This window comes from Osmerus eperlanus, chromosome 2 (genome assembly GCF_963692335.1).
Source record: "Osmerus eperlanus chromosome 2, fOsmEpe2.1, whole genome shotgun sequence".
Classification (NCBI taxonomy): domain Eukaryota; kingdom Metazoa; phylum Chordata; class Actinopteri; order Osmeriformes; family Osmeridae; genus Osmerus; species Osmerus eperlanus.
This window is the reverse complement of record NC_085019.1, coordinates 4,145,572-4,171,209: the sequence shown is the minus strand read 5'-3', so window position 1 is coordinate 4,171,209 and position 25,638 is coordinate 4,145,572. Positions and strand designations below refer to the sequence as shown.

Below are 25,638 nucleotides of genomic sequence, written 5' to 3'. Positions count from 1 at the left end.
GTAGAGGGAAAGGCCTTAAACAATAGCAGTGTGGTTGTAAATTCAAACCACAAATTGGGTGACAGCCTGTAATGTTGAAAAAAGTCCAGGCAAATGTAAGATGTACTGAAATGTATTTTAACATGTATAGTGTTTTTGAAAGCGACACAGTACCCAAATACAATCATAAATAGTGGGATTCTTACACACATTAGTCCGTACATTTCTTTATTCAATCCAGAACTTTGGTTACACTCACATAGTGAGACTAAGACCAAGCATATTTTCCAGAGAAGTTCACAAGAATAGTCATAAATAAAGATGTCGTCAAACACAATGGATACTACAACAAGTTTGTGTTTACAAACTCCCAAGTTCCTTAATTTATAATCAAGCAGGTAACCATCGTGCGACCACTCCCACTTCCCTGCTGAACACTGATTTTAATCACACAGTGAGGTCATGTTAGTAGCACTCATGTCAGGCAGCATCATTAATCTGGTGTCGTCAGCTACCAGCATGTGTCATCAGACAACAGCTCAATATTTGTTTCTAGGGAGTGCCAGACTTTAAAATAAGAATCCTCTGATTGGTTGAATGGCAGTCAAATGAACTGAGAACATGTGCTGACGATCAACAAGAATTAACAAAACTACACCATATAGAATCCATCAGGCAATTGGACAACCTTCTTTTTGAGGAGACAAAGGCCAAGTGAGCTGAAAGTGGTGGGCTGTAAACATTCTCTCATAACTAGACTGCATTGTTACACTGACTTCCATGAAGGACAGTGTTACAACTTACAGCTGTCAACCAGACGAACAGCTACGATCAACCTCCTATACCTGTAATCCTTGAGTTTAGAGTAGAATCCATGAACGTAATGTCTTGCATATCATCAATCATTAGTTCATGGATGCCAGCTACTTTATACATAAAATGTGGCTTAAAAATGTTAATATTTTAATCTCCCAAATCTGATAACCGTAGATAGGAAACTCCGATTCAAAGACAATGTGCTCCATTCACATATCATGTGGGGTATTAGGCAGAAATGTCCTGGACTGAGAGGTCCCTGAACTGCAAGTCCAAACTGCGACGCCAGCTGTGAGGTGTTCAGCCCAGGTACCTGACCACCAGGAACATGAGCACACAGGTGATCAGCATGCCTCCCACCATGACAAACTTATCCTGGGTTGCCCTCTTCTCAATCAGCCTCATCACTGTGTTGGACAGGCCCAGCATGTTAGCCACATCCAGCATCTTCTTATGAGTCCCCTGTATCAGAGAAGCACATCACATTGATACATCATTGAAAATGCGCAGGGGCCCACTGCAGATGGGAGGATATACACTGGGAGTCCAGAGAGGCTCAGATCCCCCTCCCTCAGGCAGGCCATGAGACTGTGGTGCTCACCGGACACACCCTGATAACAGGAGGACATCAGCTGGGCTGGGGAGGAAGATCTCCCTGGAAACATGGACTCAGCTGGTGACCACACATCTTGTCTAGTACACACAGCATACCTAGCACACACACACACATTCATCTTGTCTAGTGTGCACACAGCATACCTACCACACACACACACACATTCATCTTGTCTAGTGTGCACACACACACACACATTATACCTAGTACACACACCTATGTCTCTCTCTCACTGTAACACCAAGTATTCCATGGCAAGTTCCCATGTGCATCTCTCTCACACACACACACACACACACCTTTAGTGTGCCCCTCTGGTCCCTCAGGCCACCAAGGATGCTACCGCCACTGCCCAGGAGGTCATCCATGCCTCTGTGTGCGTCATGGAGGCTGGAGTTGAACTGGAGTGTCTCATCTATGGGTATAGAGGTGTCTGCATCCTGTAGGGACAATGACATTGGACACAACATTCATTATTCCTCAGGAACTACCATTTGGACTTAAATGGTCATCTGTTTGACTACGCGGTTAGACGTTGCGATGTGTTGTTCACTGTGTAGTTTGTCACTGTAGTGCTATTGTGATGTGGTGTGAGACTGACATTGGTTGTGAAGGTGCGACTCATGAGTTCCTCCCTGTCTCTGTCCTGGGCCTCTCTGGAATAGCGCCGGTGCTGGAAGTTCCTCAGGGCTGTCTGGAGGTGCTGGACGTCGTACTTGAGCTGGTCCACCCGTCTTGGGACGAAAGAAAGAAAACAAGCCATTAGAGCGTCTGTGCCTTGAGACCTGAATGTGGTGTCTGACGTATTTCAGAAGTACGGTTTCATCAGTCGGGAATTTTTCCCTCCCCTTGTCCTCTGTGAAAAGATTTTCTTCATGACAAACGCGAGTCATTAAATCTCCATCCTTCCCCATCTGAACTGGCTGGGAGGAGGAGGAAGCACTTGAAGGCCCCCCCCCCCCCCCCCCCCCCGCACTTTCCTGAGCATCACCTGTGCCTGGCTCTCCCCTGCAGCCCCACCAGAGCTGTCCTGAGATCAGAGGCCTGCTGTGGGATGGGGAGCAGAGTGTCCCCCGGGGCCTGTTTACCCAGCTCAGAAGAGACGCCTTCCCCAACGCAGCAGGAATGCTGGTGATGACGGGGCTTCCGAGGGAATGTTTTCTCAGAGCCATGTTGCCACAGGGCAGAGGAACACTGCCGGTTTCATCTGGTCCACCCAGCCCATCTCTCTAGGAGACAAGCCCGCACCCTGCCACCTGCGTGCTCCTCGGTCAACACGTACATGTTTGGACTTACAGTTTAGCATTTTGGCGGCGGTTAGGTGGTTCCTTGCTGGCCAGGATCTCCAGACGCTCCAAATGACTGAAAATCTGATCAATTCTGGCTTGCAGCTCATTCTCCAACACTAGGAAGAGGAAAAAAAGAGAGATTTAAATTTATTTTTTAATCTTGCATTAAAAATGTATTCATTGAAAAGTTCCTATAAATGTTTGACGACAGACACAGCGATTCACATGGTCTCATAAGCAGTCAAGGGCTTGTCAAAATGTCAGTCACGCCAATTCAGGTGAATCGGCGAGGGGGAAGTAAACAAGCCATTTCCTATAACTCATGAGTTAATGATCTGTGGTAAAACAAAAGGCCATGTAAATAAATAATCTTTAGATAAAAGGCAAATCAAGCACTGATTCTTATTTGAAGTTAAGATATGAATCAGCAGCTGTTACACCCTTCATTCAATTCTCAGACTGTCGAGATTAAAGATACTACTTGACTCCATGGTGACAGAGCTGTGCTATTGGGAAGCTTTTATCTAACAAAAGGACCAGAGCCATCTTGTCCCTCCACCCTTCTCCTTCATCCTGAGTAACCTTCAGACGCTCGCCCTTCAACAGTCCTGCAACATGCAAAATGATGTCATTGTCACCGCCAGCCATCTGGCGGCAACCACTACAATCTTGGAGAAGCCCTCCTAGCCCTCTCTTCCTCCACCCCTCTACTTCCTGCCCTGGCACCAGCCTGGCTCACAGCACACCACCCACTTCCCAAAACAATCAGCAAGACACAGGCTGACCTGACATCTGGCACACAGAACTACAAACAACTTTCTCCATACTCCTGTACTGCTATGTCACTAGGGTGTCCTGCCTCTTGCTTTCAGTATACAAGTGTCCAATCCTTGAAATTCCAGGGAAACACAGGCATTTTGACACAATATGTATAATTGTACTTATTAATAGTTGTGTCACAACTGGATCCCTTGCATTTCAAATATTAGATGTTTGAATATCAGCATTGGCTAAGAGGTAAGTAGACAACTTACAGTGGACAGACTGACGATCTGTTGACTCCAGGCGCCCCATGTAGGATTGCACCTCTTGGATTTGCCTAGCATAGTCAGGAGAGAAGAGACACAATTCAAACAAGTGTTATTGATTTATGAGAAGAGAGATGTGAAAAAAAATCTAAAGAAGAGGAACTGACACATAACGTGAACTTCCAGTTAATGCTATTGCGATGTGCATGTCTACTGTTGCACTTTTAACAACAGTTTACTGAACCGTTGACTTAGGACATTAGTCTAGCTATCTTGAACGATTTACGTCTTATGATTGTTGCCATACAACATTAGCTAAATGATACAAATAATATCCCAATACAAATATTAGCTAGTTAGCTACTGTAGCTAACGTTACCCTGACGTTAGCCTAGCTACACTGACTTAACTTGACTTGTAAACTGGACTAGAATGATAGCTTGTCACACGTACTTGTTCGTCTGATGATACAATGTCTCCATTTTCCTTTATCTAACTACGTTCCACAAGACGTATTTTTCTTGGTGTGTATTATGTAGCCTACCACTTTCGCACCGGTTTACTATTTTGAACAGCTAAGTAGCCTTTAGCAATGCCCACGTCATCAGTACAGAGTGTATACGGAAGTTAAAGGGCGGAAGTTGTATACACACAAACTAGATCCAGTCAATCCAAAGCACGACAGGAATCGTAAACCACTATTTTCATTGAACCTAGGTGGACCACCGGAAAATAAAAACGTTTATAATGAAGTTGACTATATTTTATTGTAAAATACTGGTCTATATGTTTTTTTATTTTCCGGGTCCATTTGCCTCGAGATGGCATGTTGTCCTCTGAGTAGATTGGATCTAGGTCATAGAAGAAGAAAAAAACGTCCTGTCGTCACAAGGCACGCAAGTAAAGCACAGAGAAAGCAATACATGTAACTATAACGACAAAATATTTTACATATCAAGCAGCAAGTGACATTTAATGTACCTGGAATTTAATCATATATCAAAGTCATAAATGTTACCCCACACAACGTTTTGGGTTGGATATGCATTACCATGCATAAATAATAAGCATTTTTATGCTTAAGTTATCATAACAAAGTATGGACATTTATATCATATTTCATATCCTGAGGACACTGAATCAGTGACAGTAATGATTCTGTTCACACAAAATCCCATCCACCTCAGCCTGACTAGACTTTAAGGGAGGCATGGCTATCTGATGAAGAGAAGACATGTGACGGGAAAGACTTAATGTGAAGATGTCTCCAGGCTAGGTTTTGTCAGTACAGCCTGGCTTTGTCTAATTATCCCTTTTTCCACAGATTGGTGTCGGAATACACCAGTCTGTCCATCCAGGAGCAGTCACAGGCACCAACAATAATCATATCAAACTTTCCATGGGAAGAGGAGATTGGGAGATGTCATGAGCGCGGCACCCAGGATGAGCGCGGCACCCCGGATGAGCGCGGTCAGGTGATGGATTGTTTGTGAAGCTGCCTGTCAAGTGTTCGTGCTCTCTCTCTGTCACCGAGTGTGTGAAAGAGACATGATTTCATTTCTCAGCGTAATCTGACTGGTGTTTTTCCTCAGAGCTTAACAATAGCTTCTTTGGTGATCCAATAGAAAGAGAATCATCCTGGGGGCACTCTTTGGCACCCTTACAAAACCACACCTCAATCACTTCTCTCCCACTCTATCTGTATCACTAGGGATGCATGAGGTGGGTAGAGCTATAGATGTCTCCCTTGAGTAGAGTCTACTGAGTGTGTAGGGCAGCGAAACATCGCTGGGATTTGTGCCTGTTTATATTTTGTTTACCCCAGGCCACATAGCTGACAAACATGAAGGTTACCTCTACCTTTTGGTGGAGGTTTGACAATTGTCTCTCCAGGCTACACACTTCCCAGAACAGAACCCTTCCTAACCTACCCCCACATGTCAAAGAACTTGATTCCTTTTCATGCCAATTCTTGCTTCTGCTTCTCACCATTCTGAGTTGTCATAACAGTTGCCCAGGGCAGTAGGATATCTGCAGGTTTAACTTCGAGCTCAGACGAGAAGGGTAAGAGAGAAAAAGGGAGAGTGGGGCCCCTACAGGGCCTTTGGCAGATTCTGGAGTGTGTATTTGCCACTTGCCAAAGTCACAGAGTCCTCACTATCTGTCCTCTATCTTTCAGCCCTGGAGAAAGGATGAGCTGAGCTTACCGGTCTTCCCCCACACCTGAGCTCCATAGGGACATGCAGGGTCCTAGACGCCAGGTGTGGGACCACTCCTGTCAGACTGACCAAGTGATTTCCAACCTGTTTGTGGAGGAAACTCACAATTGTTAAATTTAGACTCAAATATGGATTTTTGTGACCGAGAACATGTCGATGATTTGTATGGGTTGGCAGGTTTGGATACATGCGCTCTGGATTGGGCTGGAGATGTTCAAAACTTTGTGTGTGGCCCCAACAGAGACACTGTTGCCTGATCCCAACCTTGGTACCCTTGGGGCCTCGAAAAACTAGTTTCCTGGAACCAGAGAAGATTTTGAGCTGGATCAGTCTCCCTCTCCTGGCTAGACACCATGGCAGCAGGGTTATTGTTAGGCAGAAGAATGCTCCCACAGTACAAAATGACAACCCCATACCTTTGCTTGATGCATAAAGGGAAATGATATGTTATTAAATCACTTAAAATTAATGCCGTGAATGATGCTCCTTAGATAATGTAATGCATTATAACACTAAAATCATAGCCCTTGAGTGAGCCCAATTATGATAAGCTAAATTGCCTTAGGGCAACAATGTTTGGATACCAATCATTTTTTGAAGGCACAATGATCTTCTCATCGTCCAGAAGGAAATTATCCGCTTGTCTTTGAACCTGTGATGAGAGGCTGAATGAAAGCAAACGAGGGCCTGTCAGAGATGAGGGGAGAAATTCATCAACTTTGCCGGGTCCAGACAGAGAGTGTCTTTTTGGCGAGAGAAGTACGCACCCAGCTGCCCACCCATAGAGAGGAGGACAAGTGAGAGGCCCTGAAGATACTGGCTAGTTTCTCTCCTATGCCTGTCTCTTTCTCACACCCTCACCTGGCCCCACTCCTCTTCTGGACTGAGAGAGCATAGAGAGCATGGATCATGCAGCTGTCGGCATCGCACGCACCCACACGCACACAGCCCTGTGGTCATACCACCTACGAGTGGTGACACTTAGACCCCCGAGCGTCCGCTGTCTCGGGGAGGATGAGAGATGACGTCCACCCCCATGGCTCTATGACATGCCGTCTTCTAGCTCACCCAGGGTGGGAACGTAAACAACAACATGGCACAGAGCACCACACCGGGCTTCCCCTCCCAGGACCATTACACAGACTGACAGCTTCCTAGCCACAGTCATGCACCACCATTTAACCACACTCTTAACATGAAGCCAAGATGTCAGTTGGACTTAGATTGTGGTTGGGAGAGATCAAAATATAAAAACATGACAGATAAGGGATCTTTAATGAATGAACAAAAAGGGCAATTATATTCTGTAAATGCATATTAATCTATATGATAATCTACAGTACAATTACATTGGCTTTAATTATGTGCTCACTTGGATTACTACCATGTTAACACTGTGGTGGAAACTGAATGTTTGAAATAACACATCATTACTTTTCTTCACATTCGGGTACTGTTAGGGACATAATGGATTCAGCATCAGCAGGGGTCGAGTGCTGAGAACACAGAGCCCTGGACTTAATCTGTATTTTTTTCTTTTCTGGACTTGTTGATCTGAGAAAGCTTTTGTTTGTGCTTCTAATGGAGGTCAGGATGGAACCCTGTGTGTCTGTGTGAGAGATAGAGCAAGTAATGACATAGATATAACAGGAGGAGATGGGGAGCTGTACTTCTCGTATCCTCCTATCGCAGCGGCTGCTATGTAAACCCTGTGCGAGTGTTCCAGGTGTTCCTCCTGACCAGCAATGAAGATCATGGGAACCGCATCCCACACCAGTTTCCCAGCCTTCAGCTACGAAGGCTAGATTGCTAAGGGCTTACTTCCAAATGGAGTATTGGGGGGGGGGGGGGGGGGGGGCGACTGCTGGATACAGCAGATACGCTTGTGGGGGGGTGGGTTACTGTTTACCTTTCTGGCCCTGTACGTGCCTTATATTTACATAGTTACTTTTACTATGATTCCAGTTCTGTGCTCCGTACCTTTGGCTTTCTTTAGACGGGACTTCAGCCCAATGCAGACAATGTCCTCCAACATTAGTCTGGCAATTACATACCTGCAGCACAACTCACCTCAGTGAACCTGAGGGATGTCCTGTCAGCCCTCGTCAAGCTTTGCTAACCTCTGCCTGGGAGGTCATCTGTATAACACCTATGTCCACTCTCTTTACCTTTACACCTGACCCCCCCCCCCCTCCCCGCCCCCCCTCCCCACCCAGCCACCCCCCCGCTTCAGAAGTAGGCCTCTCCATACAGGTATGCACTCACCCTTGTCATAGCTCTAGGCAGTGCATGTTCTTGTTGTGGGTTGAGCAATTGCATTAGTCATTTCACATTCCAAATTCCTACCCCATGCCGTATCCCCGAACCCACTCTCTCTCCTGCTCCTCTGCAATCTATCCATCTCTGTTCATCCTTTCGTCGAATCAGTTCTTTCCAGTGTTAGGGCCATGCTCATGCTATCATTCTGCCTCAGTGTAGAAAGTGGTAGGATACTAAGACTAGACGCTTGACCCGAGGGTTGAGGGGTCATATTTCAAGAGGCGACCCTGCTTTGTGTCCTGCAGCAAGGTAGGTCGTCAAACCTGCTGCGCTTCAGTTAACATCTACTGTACTCACACAAATGAGTAATGTATAAACCTGAAAGCTATGTCGAGTTGCTATGGATAAAGGCATTCGCTAAGCAACGCAAATATAATATCTAAAATGTCTCAGCCCTGAGCGCTATTAATCTTCATCCTTCAGAGCATGGCACACAGGTCCAGCATTGTAGCCGGCAACTGAACCGGGCCAACACAGATACACAGGAGATAGTGTTACTGCCACCGTCACCCTACATTGTGTATGTCAGTCATGTCGACGTGGTACCTCAGGATGACTGTGAGGATTTAGAGCAGATCCAGTGTTCCTGGCCACCCTCACACACCCGCATAGAAATCCCGACCACAAACACACGTTATCCCGAACCTGCTGATCACAGGCGCACACGAACCAACGAACATCACATACAGTATCGACGCAAAGACATTACTTTGCCCTTACCTGTGTAGAGTCAGCGCCCCCCCCCCCCACCCCCCCTAACACACACATATTGATGCATGTTGCCCCCACCACACGCAGCCCCAGTCCTGTCCCCAGGGGCTTGTGCGTGAGAAGCCGGCTGTGGACAGAGCAGCCCTCATCACTGCACCCCCTCCTCTCAGGGCAGTGGGGGAAATGAAGGCTTTAGGAGTTCATTATAAAACAACAACAGCAGCAGGGGATTGGTCTCCTGGGGGCTCCAAACCATCCCCTCTCATCCTCCCATCTCCCTCTCTCTTTCTTTGTGTTTCTCGGTATCTCTCTCCCACCATCCGCTTCACTCTCGGTGACCTCCTCTTTTTTTCACTCCATCGCCCTCTCATATTATTTGCCCTCTCATATTATTTTCATAAAGGTAAATGTTGATAAACGGTCATTAGATAGCAGCTCTGATTCAGCAGGGTGTATCATACTAACCTGTGGTCAGTGTGATGGTATAATTAGTTGCAGTAGGGTATCTTGAAGAGAACAGCGATGTCCCTGTCTGAAAACTGTGGTTAGGGATAAACATCAAAACCCTCGATGATACACTGGTGAAGATTAGGATTAGGTCAATGCCTCATACACAGTAACCCTCTGTGTGTTGTGGTCTCAGTGGAGAGTTTTGTGTGGTATCTGAATCTGATGTAGAGTGATCATTAACATAAACATGTCATTGTAGAAGTCACATTAGATTGCTTGTGGTGGGGTCAAATGCAATGATGTCTTTGTTCACAACATTCCTCTGTATCATCATCTCTGTCATTATCATCACTATTACTATTGTCATCATGGCTGGTGCATTCTGCCAAGGGCCGAACACCTGTGTGTGTGTGCGTGTGTGTGCGTGTGTATGCGTGTGTGTGCGTGTGTGTGTGTGTGTGCGTGTGTGTGTGTGTGTGGTGTGTGTGTGTGTGTGTGTGTGTGTGCGTGTGTGTGCGTGTGTGTGTGTGTGTGTGCGTGTGTGTGTGTGCGTGTGTGTGTGTATGCGTGTGCGTGTGTGTGTGTGTGCGTGTGCGTGTGTGTGTGTGCGTGTGTGTGTGTATGCGTGTGTGTGTGTGTGTGCGTGTGTGTGTGTGTGTGTGCGTGTGTGCGTGTGTGTGTGTGTGCGTGTGCAGCTCCCCTCCCAGGGAGGGAGACCACAGCCATTTCAGATGAAAAGGAGGGCAGGGCAGTGGGATGAGGAAGTGGTTTTACTGGAGCGCTTGCGTGAAGTGCTCTGAGCAGGTGCCCAGCTTCCCTTCACCTCCTCTATCACCGTCGGTTTCCACGGGACTGAATGAGCGAGAATGTTGTCGAGTGAAGGGTACAAAACTTTTACAAACAAGAGGAACAAGACTTTCTTACAAATGTATGTGTTCATTTATTTATCTTAATTGCTTTTAAATAAGAATACATCTTAAAATAAAATAAAAAACAAAAACAAACATTGTTACAGTATTTAGCTATGACCCAGTTAAACATTTTTGTACATACATGTAATAGAATAGAATGTTAATTTCATGACGGATGCAAAAGCAAGTATCTGCAAGGCAAATAAATCATTATGATAATTGCCCAAAGACCAGGTGTGAGGTAGAAATATAAGATTCCACTGTGTCATGCTTGGATCCCTGGTATGAGTTATATTCACGAGTACAACTCTGCAACCTTGTACAAAAAGCACAAACTCGCACTATGAACTGGCACAATGATCCTCTGAAAATGATCCATGTCTACAACCCTTGGGGCAGTCAGAGATGCACCTTTGACCTGCACACATGGACCGACGGGGAGCTTTTGTGTAGAGGAATGAAGAAGTAAGTGTAGCTATTTACTCTGATTGGTAATTGGGAAAATAAGGAGCATGATTGGTACATTTCAAAGGCATTAAACAACACCGATTTGCCTGAATTAGCCTCTTTAGAGAGAACTGTTTGAATTGGTCAGGGAAACCAAGAGCCCTTTACTTGAAAGCACAGAACAGTGCATGCAGATGTACACCCCTTTATAAACCAAGTACAGAGATTTGGTATGTTCTTTACACAGTTGAGGAAAATACAAAATTGGCATGTTTCATAGACATTGTCCCCCTCACTTTGAGTGAGTCCCTTTGTGTTTTTCTTTGCACAGTAGAGCAGACATGCAAACATTTCCATAGACATTTCCATAAGAGCAACTGAAACTAAGTCTGTTTACCACACAAAAACCCTATAAATACATAGTGAAATACTTGATGAAAATGCCATACTGACTAGTCATGATGAAAAAGCACCATGTGCTGACATTATACCCATCTCCAAATATCAAAGGATTAAGTTAAATCCGAATTCATGTGAGAGAATCATCAGTATTGAACCATAAAAGTTAGTTTTTCTCTCCTAAGGAAATGAAGAGAGTGTACAAAGTCCACATACAGTAAATACATTACACTGAACTAGTTGGAAAAGTGCTGCTTTTTTCATTATGCTTGTACTGAATGAACAATTAAACTGTTCCACAGCAGGAAATCAGACATAAAAAGACAAATAATTCAATGCATCCAATTCCTTTTAGGCTGTTTACTGCAGAACCATTGCTGATGCTCTACATTTTGATAAAGCCCTGAAGCACAAAGCCGACCCAAAGCTACTGTCAGAGCCACCCCACATTTCCACATTTGGAGAGGCCAAATAAGGCTTCCAGCCCGGTACCTAGTACCCCCCACCCCCACCCACCCCAGTTTCCAGCAATACAACCATCCCCCTCGCTCCTGAGTAATGTCTCAGCAAAGCTATGCTTGATTCAAACGATTGGCCAATAACGAACAACAGCATGACCTTGTTCAGATTACGTGCTCTTCTCAGGATAATATTTACTTCATCTGGGAAGACGTGCTTACATGTCAAATCCCTCAAATCAGTGTCTATGAATGGTTGCAGTTCAGCAATTTGGAGTGTCATTAGACAGTTTTCAGTGGAACAAAACCCGGCAAACTTTCAATCACTTTCTCATTCTCTTACTTCAAGTGTTCCTTCCCTTACTTCCAGCCTTGACTATGCTTGACATAGCTCCTTTGTTTAAATCCCCACTGTCTTATTGCTCTCCCATATCTCTTCTTTCCCTTTATCAGTGTTTTTTGCAGGTGTAGACCTCCTCCTCCCTGACGCAGGTTTGACACTCCACGTGGCAGCACCAGCGCACCTGGCAGTGGCATGAGAGGGTGGTGAGGCGCATGGCTGTGTTGTAGCCTCTCCCACAGCACAGGCTCTGGCAGCTGGTGTCCTTGGCACAGGAGCGTCCGGCCGTGCCCAGGGAGTATCGCGAGGGCCTGCAGAAGCTGGGGGAGTCTTCCAGAAAGACCAGGTCCGTCGAGCGGAGGTTCTGGCCATGGCGCCTCGGACTCGCGAGTTCCGTCGCCCCGGTGGCAGTGTTGGTGACACTCAGAACCCGGATGGCCGTGTCGTAACGGAACTTGAGCAGCCGTCCGGTGTCGTGGAACGGCGACAGCTGCTTCCAGCAAGTCCTCACAGCGCAGGATCCAGAGACGCCATGACACTTACATGTTGTCTTCAGTCCACTTTTCACTGCCTAAGAGGGGGTGGGGGAGGGGAAGAGTTAGAGATGTCAGTTCCTTGAGTCTGATTCATGACCTTCTTATCTTGGCTGCCTATCAAGTCAGTTTCCTCCAGGGAGGGAGGAGGTTGGTGGGTCGAGGGAGGAGAGGAGGTTTGGGGCGGATGGTTTGGTAGTAGTCAGCCTTTAGCCCATCTCGGTTCCAAAGGTTTAGATGATGGATTGAGGGGGATCTGTTCAGCATGCAGTATTTCATTTACCTGACATCGCTCACTTGGACAGCGCCCTGCGGATTCATTTTTTCAATGTGTTGAAACTAGCTCTTTCTGTCTGCCTTTGTCTGCTTCTCTCCTGTCTCTCTTCTCTGCCTGGGGCATGGGGCACAAGCAACACAGACAGTGGAATCTCTCCACCCTGTTCTTTGTGCGTGTCTGTCTGCTCACAGAAAAATGTGATGAGAAGACAGAGGAAGAGAAGGTGAAGTCGGGTTAGCAGTTGACGATGCTCTGCCTTTGGTCAAGAGGTCACTCAGGATTAGAACGATTCAGCCAACGAGGGTCTGTGAATCAATGATGGGCAGAGACAGGACATGTGGCATGGCGTTCAACATAACGCGTGTGTGTGTGTGTGTGGGGGGGGGGGGGGGGAGGAGGGGGGGGACCCAAGGGCTACTTTGGGGTTGAAGAGTTCTGCACAGTTCCACCCACCTCAGGTATGAGACCCTCAGGGCCGGCAGAGATCATTACTGGATGATAGGAAGAGGGTGGGGGGGGGGGGGGGGGGGTGTCAAGAGTGTCCAAACACCTCCTGATTTGAACAATGACTCGACTAGTCGCTACTGAGTTGTTTAGGTGTAGGATGAGGAAGACGCTCAACTCCATGAAGATCAGATAAGACTGACTGCTTCAGTTCCTCCTGTTGTTTTTCTCTCTGAAAGGGGTCTAGCCTATCTGAGGTGTAAGATAAATGGGAAGAGCCCCGGGGGCTGGCTGATTCTAAGATACATACATGGTGGTTAGGAACATCATGTGGATTTATGAACAGCGCGGTACAGCACCATACTGGAAAAAAATGCTTGCTCGTATATTAAGAGACCACATTTATAATCGTTCTCTCCGACGGGAAACCTTTCATTTTCTATGGGCCCGCACAGCAAGCTTTATCATGCCTGAAAACACCTGGCTCCACCGAGCCGCCAGCCACCAGCCGTCTGTCTCCTAGAACCCCTGCCTCGCCCAGCAGCCTTCCTTACCCATCAGGACAGGGGGAGATGAGCTGGCAGACACTGGATATGCAATATGGAGGTTCCACAATAATTGAAATAAGGAGATTTGTTGTGTGGCAATGGCATGATATAAATGGAAATGTGTTTAGATTTTTTTTTAACTGTCCACATAAAAAGCAGGAAGAAGTCAGATCCCTTGTAGCTTCGGTCCTATCCACACTGTCAACACTCACTCACTCACCCGAGTTCCAACGTTGATGTTGTGGGCGTCGATCTGTGCCCTCAGGTCTTTGCTGACCCTCTTCTGGCCCAGGAACTTCTTGAGAAATTTGGTGCTGTATTTCAGGTTGTCTCCACAGACCCCCCACTGCCATGCCTCGCGATGCTGAATGCCAGGGGAGTCATCGCATGTGCACCTCTCCATTCGGCCTGAACTGCATGCTTTGGCCAATGCATGGGACAATGCAGCGGAGGATACTGCCAGAAGAAAGGCTGTCTCTTTGAAGCCTAAAGAGGATATATGAGATTAAAGTTACATGCAGAAAAAGTCCATTCATATTTGTTATTGAAAAAGCATTCAGAAACAAAATTACCTTGATACAAATGCCGATCAAATATTAAGTGATGGTAAATGTTTTACCATACTTTAATAGTATAGTGTTTATTTGTGTAGTATCCTATTCTGCAAAGTAGTTAGAAAACTACAATAAACTGTAGTTTTGTTGAACCTATTGCTTTAGTTTGTTTTCCTTTATATGTATACGTTTAGTCCTACTTTTAGTATTTAGTATCATAATTCCTTTCAAGGCCTGAAGCTGTAGGTTACAAACTTTTATTTTGTTGGTCAAAATCTATCCCTAGCGGTATATTTTGATACGATTAATTATTATTTTGACTGGGTAGGATTTTTCCCAGATGAAAGTGAGTAATCATGCCGCCCTTTTCCTCTGGGAACGGGGCGCTTTTCCGAGATAAAAATAGCCATCGAGCCCAAGTGTGTTCTGCCGCACTTTTTTGTTTTTTGGCTCTCTAGTCCGTCATTATCCGTGCTGACCTGTTCCCGGATCCTCCTCATGCTTGATGTTGATATCCAAATACTCCAGCGTTTAAAAAAACTGCACGTTTCTTGCGTAGAACCTGGATATTTGATTTTGTAACAGAATGTTTTTTTTATTAAATATTTTTTATCTGAAATACTAATTAATGTAGCCTGTAGTGTATATTGTTTAGGCTATTTAAAATTGTGCATTTCTACAATATTGTCAGTATTTCAAATGTTTGAACTTTAGGATAGGTCACTCATTACTTTCATCCCTCTACATTAGACTTACATTTAATTTTAATTTCAATGTTATTCTCTCACCTCTTTTCAGAAGGCTCCCACGTCCATCCAGGCTGCAGTTCCAGCGCTCATTCCGGAATTGGTAACGGCACTCCAAGAGGCTGAGGCGCACTGATTCACGCAATGTCTCTGCTAGACCCGGTTCGCGGCGACAGAGTCTTTTCTGGCGTCGAGTGAGGGTCATCTGCTCGCATTGTTTTAGGTGAGCTTTTCCAGTTGGTGGTTCGTTTGAGAACGGGGCTGGTAAGAAGACTAATGGCTCTCGGCCTGTCAGCCTTAAAAAGACAAATAAAGGCAGTTGCTAAATTAGTTTCATGTTCTTGATCAACACTCAATATTGTTTGGTTAATTTATGAAGAGACTGGAGATAAACAACATTCCACATTAATACATTCTGCATGCCTTGTTTTTAAGTAAAAGTTAACCTCACCAAGGTATGCCACAGTAGGCAGCCAAAACTTTAATTTAGGATACAACACCCTTTACGCACAACCACCGATCTGCGCAATGTCGATTAATTGATAACAATTTTAAAAATGTATATGTAGAAATACAAGTCGTATCGATTTACAAATCTATTGTCTATAATTTCGGTCAAACAGTTCCTATAAAAAAATGCGACTTTTTCACAGTCGCTTCCAGCAACTAGATTTTGTTTGCAACATAAATTATGTATTATTTTAAACTATTGGAATAAGTGTCTGTAAATATATAGCTACTAGTCCAAGTTGCCTGGCATGGTTAGTTAATAAGATTGCCATTAGAATAATTTAATTGACATCATGCTTGTTCTTGTGTGCTTCTATATTTTTTATATATATCAGAAACCTGCAAATGAACAGCCTAAATTATTTTTGGAGATCTTAATTTAAATGTATACACAAACTATGATAAAACACTGTGCGTAATTACGCACATGGCTCAAGAACATCGTTAGGCTACTTCAGTAATGAATGTTATAAATTATTATCTCTATCCTGAGGTTTTCAAAACAGCAACAGAAAGATTCATAGTTTAAAGTATTGATAATTTACGTAAAAAGTTGTCACTGACCCGAAATAAGCTGCAGTATGCGAAAGGAGGATGTAGAATGCAACGAGTCGCAGCAGGCAGGCGGTCCTTGGGAGCCCGGAGCACATGATGAAGGATCGTTGCTGCTCTTCATCTCGCTGATTCTACACTGAGAAAGTATGTGCCGTTTGGTCGGCGCACCTCCTTAAGTGGCCCACACAAACGTTCGGTTTAGTCCACTGCGGCAGGCGCGCTACCAAGAGAGGCAAGGCCACTTGGGAGCCCATCATTTCGCTTCATGCTCATTGGACTCACCCGTTGCTCCACCCCACGGAAACACCACCCAAATAGGATGGAAATGACAGGTGGTGCGTTGACTAGTGAAGAACAAGGTTTAGACGTTTTTACATGTATAGCCTTTGATAAAAGATGTATGCATTTCTCCGGAGCTAACAAGTATTTTGAAAATTGGTAGTCTATTGTGAAATTATATAATTTATATATTATATATAATTAATATTTTTGTGTAATTTGTTCTATAAATCAGTAATTTCATGTTCATCTTAAATAAAGGTTGATTTAAACGTATCATGTTGCTTGTGAATTAATTTTCTTAAGACGACATCTATACCCCTATCATTGAAGAAGGAGGATGAATAGGCTACAAACCGCAGAAACATGTTCATAAATTGTATATTGAGATGGAGCCCCATCTAGTGGATTGATACACAGTCACATGGTTGATTAGGCCAACAGTAGACGACAGTATTTTGCATCCATCCCAAAGCAGACACAAAATTTAAGTAAACTTAAAATCAGGTATCAACGCAGTTTACTTTGTTTGCGTTTGCCATACTCATAACATTATACAGGTGAAAACTCTGTCTTTGATTGGATAGTTACATTGTGTTACTTGAGCCTGATCAGTATGGTTGATTTGTAGGCCCAGTCTTTAATTTTGTAGAGCAAATTGAATGATACGTTTTGACAATGTACCGCCCTAAACTGTACATATATTATAACGATTGGGTTGTAGTATTTTAAGGCGGTCTTACGTGACTGATGTAACAAAATGATTGGTCAAGATCCTACTATGCGCAAGGTCCATGACGCGGCTTTCTTGACACTTGTTAAAGACGCCATTTTATTGTTAGTGGTGAACAGGAGCCTAAAGGAAAGATCGAGAAACCGCCACGTAAAGGTACATTTCAAACGCATTTCTTATATTTTCTATAATATTATTCTTTATGAATGGGAACTGCGCAAGTTGTGTCCTTCGCAAATTACTTGACCGCAAGCAATTACAACGATTTATCTGTCCACTCAGGATCACCAGGCTAGGTAACGTTAGCTAGCTAGCCGTAGATAAGATAGTTAGCACTAGCTAGCTGCCTCGCTAGCGAGATAATGTCAGCTTGACTACTATAGCTAGGTAATCGAGCTATGTCATGATCTGTCATATTTATTGAAATTACTTGTGTAAACATCTGTAGGGATAATAATAATAAACAATATGTCGCGGGTTTAGCAACCGTTTGGTTGTTCATTGTCTTTCCGTGTTGATATTTCTTATCAGCTAACATAGCAGCTAGTCCTAGCATAGTAGTTCGGTACGTATAACACAGTCGCTGGCTACAGTACCTAGCTAACATTGTTAGCTAGCACTAATCAATGTCTGAAATTGCTGACCATTACTACCAAGTCCATTTTATGTAGCTATATAAACGTTTGGTAGTTGTAGTACCTTGTCTAACATATTATCCCAAACCCTGCGACCAACAGCATTGAACCATGTTGAGGAAGCGTCGCTGTCGCTGGATGGCTTAAGAGCTAGCTGTTTTTTAATGCTTCAGATAGTTAGCTAATTAAGTTACTATTCAAACTGACATTATAAATCTTCAAGTGTACTCCCCCGGTTGGTAAAAGTTATGAGTGGCACTAACGTCATGCATTGCTTTCCAACGATGTTCACAAGTATAACCAGATCCGCTTCAATGCGCACCGTATTTAATATAGCCTACGTCGTTAACAGATTCAACATAGCATAATCAAGTAATACATTCACTCCTTACACTTAAATGGACAATAGAAATATGTATTTTTGATACATCTGGGAACTTTGAGGTTATGCATCTCATGTGAAGATCTGCAGACATGGATATGTCACACCCCCTTGTCCTGTGTCCATCAATTATTAATCCACAGTGGCTATGCTGAATTTTTCACGAAGTTCTCTCTCTGTAACTAGAATCTCTTTGAAAGTGTCGCCCACCTAGTAAACATCAACACTTGTCTAACAGCCCACAGCTCATAGCTAACATATGGCGTATGTGGGATATTACACAACTTAGCAAGCAGTCTGATGACTATGACCTCCCACTGGTCTCCTCCTATTACCGGTTTCCTTAGAGGAACAAGCATTCCTTTCTGTAACCTACTTTTTTATTTTTCTGGAGGAACAGCATGGACAGTCCTACATTTAAGAATCTGTGAGGCCTAGAGACCCTGGGAATGTCATACATGTCACTGTTTCATATATGTTTTCCCAAAAATCTTGGTTGTTTGTCTTCCTGATCAGATGTGTAGGCGTCGCTGCTATTAGTGACGTCAGGAATCAAATAAGAGCCTCTCCCATCTTTTGTTTGTCAAACAGTCACCGTTTAAAAGGGATTGTACATTTCTTCCAATGCAGCTTGTGGTTGTTTTTTGTTCTGCTGTTCTTATGCTATTCCTTTTGAACATATCAACATGTGTCACAACCTGGAATCTAGAAGGCAGGAATAACTTTGTCCCTTAGAGTACAGGTCAGAGGCTTTCATTTCTGTCTGCGCTTGAGTCTTGAGTGGAGAAGTTTTCATTGGTGTTTGACTGACATCATAGTTTAATTCACTGGATAATTCAACAGTATGTCTCTGCTTACAGGTGTGCTGTTACCTGTCCCATATTCAGTCTCTCAAACTGGTTCCTCTTTCCTCTGAGCACTGGTCTATATTTTCCATGTCACTAGCTTCATTGTGTGCTTCCCCTTGAGCTCCATTGCAATGACAGGCTCTCTTTGTTTTACCCCAGGCATTGAGGTCTCCCTGGGGTCTCACTAAACTCAGCACGTCTTCCTCATTGGTTATTAACAAGTCGACGAGCATTTCTATCATGGGCGATCTAATTGACGGATTAGATTTATTCAGGATTAGCTGTGTTCTAGCTTTCAGATGTTTTGCAACTTTCATACTCTTATGAGGGATTGTACTGGTGTATTATTGTAGAAAAGATGATAGATTAATAGATCATCAAAGCATAGTAGTCATAGTTAGTGACACATGACATAGTCATGTGCTCAAGCACACAAGGTTGTGTGAAAGTTTACGTTAATACTCCAAGTTACACGCTCATGTTTTCTATATGATATCACTCAACCAGCCGGTCTCTATCTTGGGCGAGCCTAATATTTCCTCTTGTGCAATTGGTAGACGGGATGAGCGGTGGGAAAACCGGTCTGCGGGTGTCTGTCAGGTTCCCACTGTGACTGTGACATGACCCGCTCTGCCTCTGGCTATGAGTACACTGCAGTTCTATAGAAATGGTTTAAGGTCTGTTTCATAAAGTACACACTTACAGGGTAGGCCAATACCTTGACATAACCTGTGCCGGAGAGCAGCTTTTTTATTACTAATGTATATGGCTAAGTGTACTACAAATGGTATACTTTGTGTGAATATGGATGTTTTGGCTTAGTGGCATCTCTGAACCCGTGTACATGTGTCATAGAACTTTGCAGCCGGTTCCCTTTAAATTCTACACACATGCAGATTTTATATATGCACATGCCTGTTTGTGTAGAATATGAATCAGGCTTAACCTGTTGCTTTATCGTGTGTGTGTGTGAGACCCAGAGGCGCTGCAAGAGTGCCCATTGTTAAGACACTAAATCAACACAGACAGGGATGAATGCTTTTCTCAGCAGTTTTCTACTCCCTCAGTATTACACTGATATTCCTACCTCACACAGGGACGCAGTATGACATTCCTACCATCAAAGATACATTAGCTGTCTCACAGAGCAAAGTAGGAATGTAGCAATACAGGTTATATTCAAGCTTTTATGTGATACTGTGATGAGCTCGTTAAATGCTTTTCTACCTCCTCAATCCCTCTTTTGATGTCTCTTGTTCCAGATTAGTCAAAATGGGGAACATGTTTGCAAATCTGTTTAAAAATCTCTTTGGCAAGAAAGAGATGAGGATTCTGATGGTGGGTCTGGACGCTGCCGGGAAGACCACCATCCTTTACAAGCTCAAACTGGGAGAGATCGTTACCACAATCCCTACCATCGGTGAGTTTAACCTCCCCACCCATATGGCCCCAGGAACACATCCTCTGTCCATGGACCCGTTCAGATTTCATGCTGTCTAGGCTCACGTCTGTGTTCGGTCGGCCTCTGTCTCACGTGCGGGGGTCGAAATTAACTTTGTAAACTCAGCCACATCCTCCCTGCATGTAATCACTGCCCACATGCCCATATAAGCTGCCCTCAGGCCATGAAGTAATGAGAATGGTGCCCCGCTCGAGCAGGAGCCGTCGGCTCATGGGCAGAGCCGACACACCTTCAGGAGGCGCAGGTCTGCTTCTGGAGCACATGTCACCCGCGGATCTCACGCAGACAGCTTCCTGCCGCCGTGCTGCCAGGCCTTAAACAGCCTCCTGAAAGGCACCGTTATGTCACAAGAGGCTATGTACTTGCCCAAGAGAAAGACCATTGAATTGACATTGAACTCTGGTGAACGTTGGTGCGTCGATGTTATTGACATTATGACAAATGTCCTTATTCCCTGACCTCAATCCTGCCCACTTCGCTCTCCTGCCCCTCTCATTCCCTCAGGTTTTAACGTAGAGACGGTAGAATACAAGAACATCAGCTTCACAGTGTGGGATGTGGGCGGTCAGGACAAGATCAGGCCACTGTGGAGGCACTACTTCCAGAACACACAAGGTGAGCTCAGACCGTCTCTCCTCTCCATCTCCCTTCACCCCGCCACACTCTGGGCCCCGGCCTGATCTCCCCAATGTTCTGCTTCCCCCCCCCCCCCCCCTCCCACACACCTCCCTCACACCTCCTGCTGTGCCGCGCCAGGCCTGATCTTCGTGGTGGACAGTAACGACAGAGAGCGAGTGAACGAGGCGAGGGAGGAGCTGGCGAGGATGCTGGCTGAGGATGAGCTCAGGGACGCCGTGCTGCTGGTGTTCGCTAACAAGCAGGTGAGTCGACGCCTGGGCTCGCAGAGAGAGGTCCAGCCGCGCTGGTCGTCTGTGTCGCGGACGCCCGCCAAGCGCATGCAAATCGGTTGTCTTCCCCCATCCCCGTCAAACCGATGCCGTCTAATCGAAGAGCTTTGTCTGCCTGTCTCCTCTACCAGGACTTGCCCAATGCCATGAATGCGGCGGAGATCACAGACAAGCTGGGCCTGCACTCCCTGCGCCAACGCAACTGGTACATCCAGGCCACCTGCGCCACCAGCGGGGACGGCCTGTACGAGGGCCTGGACTGGCTGTCCAACCAGCTGAAGAACGCAAAATGATGCATCATTCCACCGTCTTGTCTGTCTGTCTGTCTGCCGTCTAGATCTTTGTCTGCATCCGTGCAGTGTGATGAGCGACAGTGCTGGTCCCAGTCCTCACCCGACCCCGCTCCCACCAGCTCCCCTTTTCTCTCTCACGTCATCCTCTGACCCATTGGGACTTTGACCAGTGCTATCCTGATGTGTGTGTGTGTGTGTGTGTGTGTGTGCGTGCAACAGTGGATCCTGAGTGTGTGTGTGGGTGTTTGTATGTATGCATGTGTGTGAGGGTGGGTGGGTGCATGCATGTGAGCTGGGAGTGGGAGCATCCCTGCTGTGCCTTTGAACAGGGTTCCTCTCACACCTGTGGAAACGGCTGCATGGCTAACCCCCCCTGGACCCCTCCCCCTCCCGCCTCACCCCCAGGGCATCCCAACATCATTTGGTTTTCGAAAGGCAAAGAAAGACCCAGGATGAGTCTTGTGTAATCTGAAATGAATAAAGTTTATAGAAATACTAAATGACCTGATTGACATCCACCACTGTTAAGATCTGTTCAAAACCCTTGTTGAAACAACTGTTGAATTGAGACCCCATAACACGCAAGAATAATAACTCAATGTAACCTGTATCAGGTTGGAAAAAAGACAATAAAAAGACCTTTTCCATCCTAGATCCTTCTTTGCATTCTTTGGAAAATCCTATTTTTTGTAATGCCAGTGAACGCATCTTATGTCCTGCCCTCCCCCAAACCCTAATTAAAGCTGAAGACATGATTGAGGCAAACCACTCTGCATCTTCAGTTATTATTGTGGCAACTTGTTTGTTTCTAATGGCTTTGGCGCTTGATAAAGCTGTGGGTGGCTGGGTGCACTGTGGGTGAAACAAATTCAGTTGTAAAAACCTATTTAAAGTTAAACCTGATCGTCATCCAGCCTGCGTATGTTCTGTCTTATGTTAGAAAGGGTAGCTAAGTCAAAACCAGTGTTCTTGTAGATCCCAACTTAACCTTGTCATCAAGTCTTGAGAACTCATTGATGCAATAAGTTCAGTGTCTGTGTGTGTATATGTGTTCTGCATGGGAGGGTGTGGTTTGGTGTAGTAAGAGTTTGTGTGTAGAGGGTGGAAGTGGGGTGGGGGGAGGGGTTATGATTTCTGCTGCATTCCTGTCCAATGGAACGCGAGGCCTTTCGAGGGCTGCTCCCCCACTCTGGCTTTCGACTCGGTTGTTGTTTCCCCTTGTCTATTTTCATTATAGTTTTTAGGACATTCTTATTTGGATTTTCTTTTTGTACAAAGTACCTGGTTTCTTTGTTTAGCATGCGCAGACGAGCCAGGCCTGTAGTCTTGCAGTCCAATAGGCATCATTTGGGTTGACTCAATGAGGGCTGGTTGTGTTTCGGTTCGCTTTTTCAGGTGTTGGCTTTGCAGAGCCTGGCTGCTGTAGGGGCATCTCCACATGCCTCACTGGACAGTCACGCCTGTCTACTCCCAGTACGGTGTTATTGTTCTGCTCCTCAGCCCACAATCCAAACTGGAGTAACGATGTTACAAATGCTGGGCTTGATCCTTGTTTTCTTCTGTGTACATAATCAGGGGAGCTATTCCTGTCGTTACCACAGGTTTGTAAACATCTTCCTCATGTGAAACATGACCAGCTTGCGCAATACAGTGCTATATAATGACATCCCGAGTTTGTCCATCAAGTTCCCACAGCAAGCCGCACCCATCAGCAATATACTCCCTCCCCTGTCATCTGTGCTGTATTAACGCCACCAGCGGTCACAAAGTGGACTACGCTCCACGTTGTTTGATAGATTATACTGTAACTAACAGAATGGTTTTCTGCGCATCCATATATTCCAAAGGCTTCTGCGAATGTTGGCGAGATACCATAGATCCACTTTAACACCCCTGCTTATTGAAGAAAGCCTTTAAAAAGGTTGCAATTTCACACTGACCTCGGAAGGGATGGACTAGGCTTCTCCCTGATATCTCTGTACAACTGGACAGTTAGATGTTATATTGTTTATTGAACGCTCAGTCTCAGCAAGTTTTGTGAACTAGTACTACTACTTTTGGCCTTTTTTTGTCTGTCAAGACCCTGTAGTTAGTGCTAAAAACCATTGAGTTGAATGGTGAGCATCATTCATGGTATATGGCAAGTAATTAAAGTGTATATGAACTTCTGTATGGAAATGTGTTTTAACTTGACAGTACAATTTAGCTATCCTTGTTCAGATGTGAAGCTTTAATTTTTGAGATAATTTCTGTACAAATGACACCAGAAGGTGTGTGCATATGTTTTCATTTTGTTTTTCTTAATTATTTCTCTTTGTTTGTAGCTTCTTTTTTTTTTAACCCATCTTGTAACTTCTGAGAAATGCACTATAATAAAGATATCTCTATTACAAACTACAGGTCTGATACAGGTCTGATCTCTCCCTATTCTCATCCTTAATCCTTTAACAGTAGAGGGTTAGCTATTACCAGGTGAGCATCAACAGTACTAGTCAGGTGTGAAGCCTAGATTGGATGACATGAGAACTGTAATACTGTTGTCGGCCACAAAGTGACACTGTGACATTCCCTATGAAACAGGACGTTTTCTCAAACATCAGTCAATCAAATACTAAACAGCCATCCTTCCTTGAATGTAGTGAATACTGTACAATATTCCCACTTTAGCTCTCATTGACCTTAAATAATTAGATGCAGCAGGCTGTCCCTGACTGACATGGCAGATTCGACCTGCCCCTGCAGTACACTGTTGTCATTGTTTGAAATGTGCAACAACAAGGTCATCTATAGCAATATCATTCTTCAATTTGCTTAGATCAAGCGATGATCCCACCAAGTCTTTTAGGCCAATCTTTCATTACTATTCAATATCCCAAACCTATCCCTGAGAGGAACCAGTGTACCTTATGAATGTCAGAAATCAGTATGTTATAAGCAAGATGTTTACATAGATTTGTACACAGGGCTTTCTCAATGCAATGGATCAAGATGAGCATGGAAGCGGAACAATAAGCGTGTAAGTGACCAGTTTAAGACAGAGGAGAGCCTGGGGTCTGGTGTTCCTTAAGATCGACTGTGGTGGATCATCCATGCCCCTAGATTGTCTGTGGCTCTGTTCTGATTCAGTGCAGTATACTATTGTATGGTGATACTAAATGACAAATATGATCATTGTCAATGCTGTGGCTAGATTTCGTACAATGTCAGTCATATCAAGACATTTGGAAGCAACGTTTCAAACAGTACAAGACATTGTACACGTGCATTTTTAGACCGTCTCATCAAAGGGAGGATATGAGATTCCTTGAAAGGGTTCTTGGTGAGGAATGCACCTCAACCCCCAGCTGTGTAAATATAATAAAAGCCTCAAGGAAGAGTCACTGACAATAACATGGCAATAATATGAAACATGGAACCAATCAGAATTGAGGTATTTTTTCCCCTCCTCACTCTCATCCCGGCCCAGATCCTGGTTGAGTAATTGACAGGTGACATATTGGGGTCAGTGTGACAGACAGGAGCCTTTGCATGTGACACACCAGCGGGCCTCATCCCTGAGGCAGCTCACAGCTGTCCCCACTGGAAACGTGCACACCTGTCACGCGTTTTTTTCCAGGGTTTTCAAGGGGCTGTTGTTCTCTTATCCCAGGAGTTCATCAGGTGTGAATGGTGATTACAGACAAGTGATGGTATGTTTGGTCCTGAAGGGAGCCTGTGTCTGAAGAGGGGTGGTCGTGATGAGCAAACGGACATCAGATGACACAACGTCAGCGGCGCTGTGCAGGTGAACACCATCTGGAACAGATGCTGTGTATGTAGGCTGACAGCATTCAGAAGCCTTTGTAGGGATCACCGTGCAAGTAGCTGCACTGTGCTGAACAGCGCTGTACATGGGAATGTCGATTAGTCCTCCCTTTCTCCTCCTAGTCCACCTACTCCTCCTCCACCC

General features: G+C 44.9%; 3 protein-coding genes and 1 long non-coding RNA gene across 4 annotated transcripts; 2 read left to right on the top strand and 2 right to left on the bottom strand.

Moving 5' to 3' along the window:
* Positions 1–192: 192 nt before the first annotated feature.
* Positions 193–4,357, bottom strand: gosr2 (golgi SNAP receptor complex member 2). The gene is made up of 6 exons (XM_062447317.1): positions 4,182–4,357; positions 3,735–3,799; positions 2,708–2,816; positions 2,013–2,145; positions 1,711–1,851; positions 193–1,257 (listed from the first exon to the last, which is right to left on the bottom strand). The coding sequence occupies exons 1-6, from the start codon at positions 4,208–4,210 to the stop codon at positions 1,096–1,098; spliced, it is 639 nt and encodes a 212-aa protein (XP_062303301.1). The 5' UTR covers positions 4,211–4,357; the 3' UTR covers positions 193–1,095.
* On the top strand, positions 3,293–6,376 carry LOC134007715 (uncharacterized). The gene is made up of 4 exons (XR_009928074.1): positions 3,293–3,717; positions 5,053–5,792; positions 5,908–5,989; positions 6,125–6,376. It is a non-coding gene; the product is annotated as an uncharacterized LOC134007715 (long non-coding RNA).
* Positions 6,377–11,730: 5,354 nt separating this feature from the next.
* wnt9b (wingless-type MMTV integration site family, member 9B) lies at positions 11,731–16,346 on the bottom strand. Its single transcript, XM_062482785.1, has 4 exons — positions 16,159–16,346; positions 15,127–15,380; positions 14,005–14,270; positions 11,731–12,553 (listed from the first exon to the last, which is right to left on the bottom strand). The coding sequence occupies exons 1-4, from the start codon at positions 16,242–16,244 to the stop codon at positions 12,092–12,094; spliced, it is 1,068 nt and encodes a 355-aa protein (XP_062338769.1). The 5' UTR covers positions 16,245–16,346; the 3' UTR covers positions 11,731–12,091.
* Positions 16,347–17,176: 830 nt separating this feature from the next.
* On the top strand, positions 17,177–24,083 carry arf2a (ADP-ribosylation factor 2a). Its single transcript, XM_062447274.1, has 5 exons — positions 17,177–17,317; positions 20,289–20,446; positions 20,993–21,103; positions 21,245–21,369; positions 21,528–24,083. The coding sequence occupies exons 2-5, from the start codon at positions 20,299–20,301 to the stop codon at positions 21,687–21,689; spliced, it is 546 nt and encodes a 181-aa protein (XP_062303258.1). The 5' UTR covers positions 17,177–17,317; positions 20,289–20,298; the 3' UTR covers positions 21,690–24,083.
* Positions 24,084–25,638: the final 1,555 nt, after the last annotated feature.

Excerpts from the sequence above, each read along its gene's own strand:
- gosr2 (XM_062447317.1), bottom strand. The coding sequence starts at position 4,210 with ATGGAGACATTGTATCATCAGACGAACAA. Across the intron at positions 3,800-4,181 it reads TTGTATCATCAGACGAACAA|GCAAATCCAAGAGGTGCAAT; the intron begins GTACGTGTGACA and ends TGACTATGCTAG. Across the intron at positions 1,852-2,012 it reads GTCGCACCTTCACAACCAAT|GATGCAGACACCTCTATACC; the intron begins GTCAGTCTCACA and ends TTGTCCCTACAG.
- wnt9b (XM_062482785.1), bottom strand. The coding sequence starts at position 16,244 with ATGTGCTCCGGGCTCCCAAGGACCGCCTGCCTGCTGCGACTCGTTGCA. Across the intron at positions 14,271-15,126 it reads TGGGAGCCTTCTGAAAAGAG|GCTTCAAAGAGACAGCCTTT; the intron begins GTGAGAGAATAA and ends TATCCTCTTTAG. Across the intron at positions 12,554-14,004 it reads ACATCAACGTTGGAACTCGG|GCAGTGAAAAGTGGACTGAA; the intron begins GTGAGTGAGTGA and ends ACCCCCTCTTAG.
- arf2a (XM_062447274.1), top strand. The coding sequence starts at position 20,299 with ATGGGGAACATGTTTGCAAATCTGTTTAAAAATCTCTTTGGCAAGAAA. Across the intron at positions 21,104-21,244 it reads CTACTTCCAGAACACACAAG|GCCTGATCTTCGTGGTGGAC; the intron begins GTGAGCTCAGAC and ends GTGCCGCGCCAG. Across the intron at positions 21,370-21,527 it reads TGGTGTTCGCTAACAAGCAG|GACTTGCCCAATGCCATGAA; the intron begins GTGAGTCGACGC and ends CTCCTCTACCAG.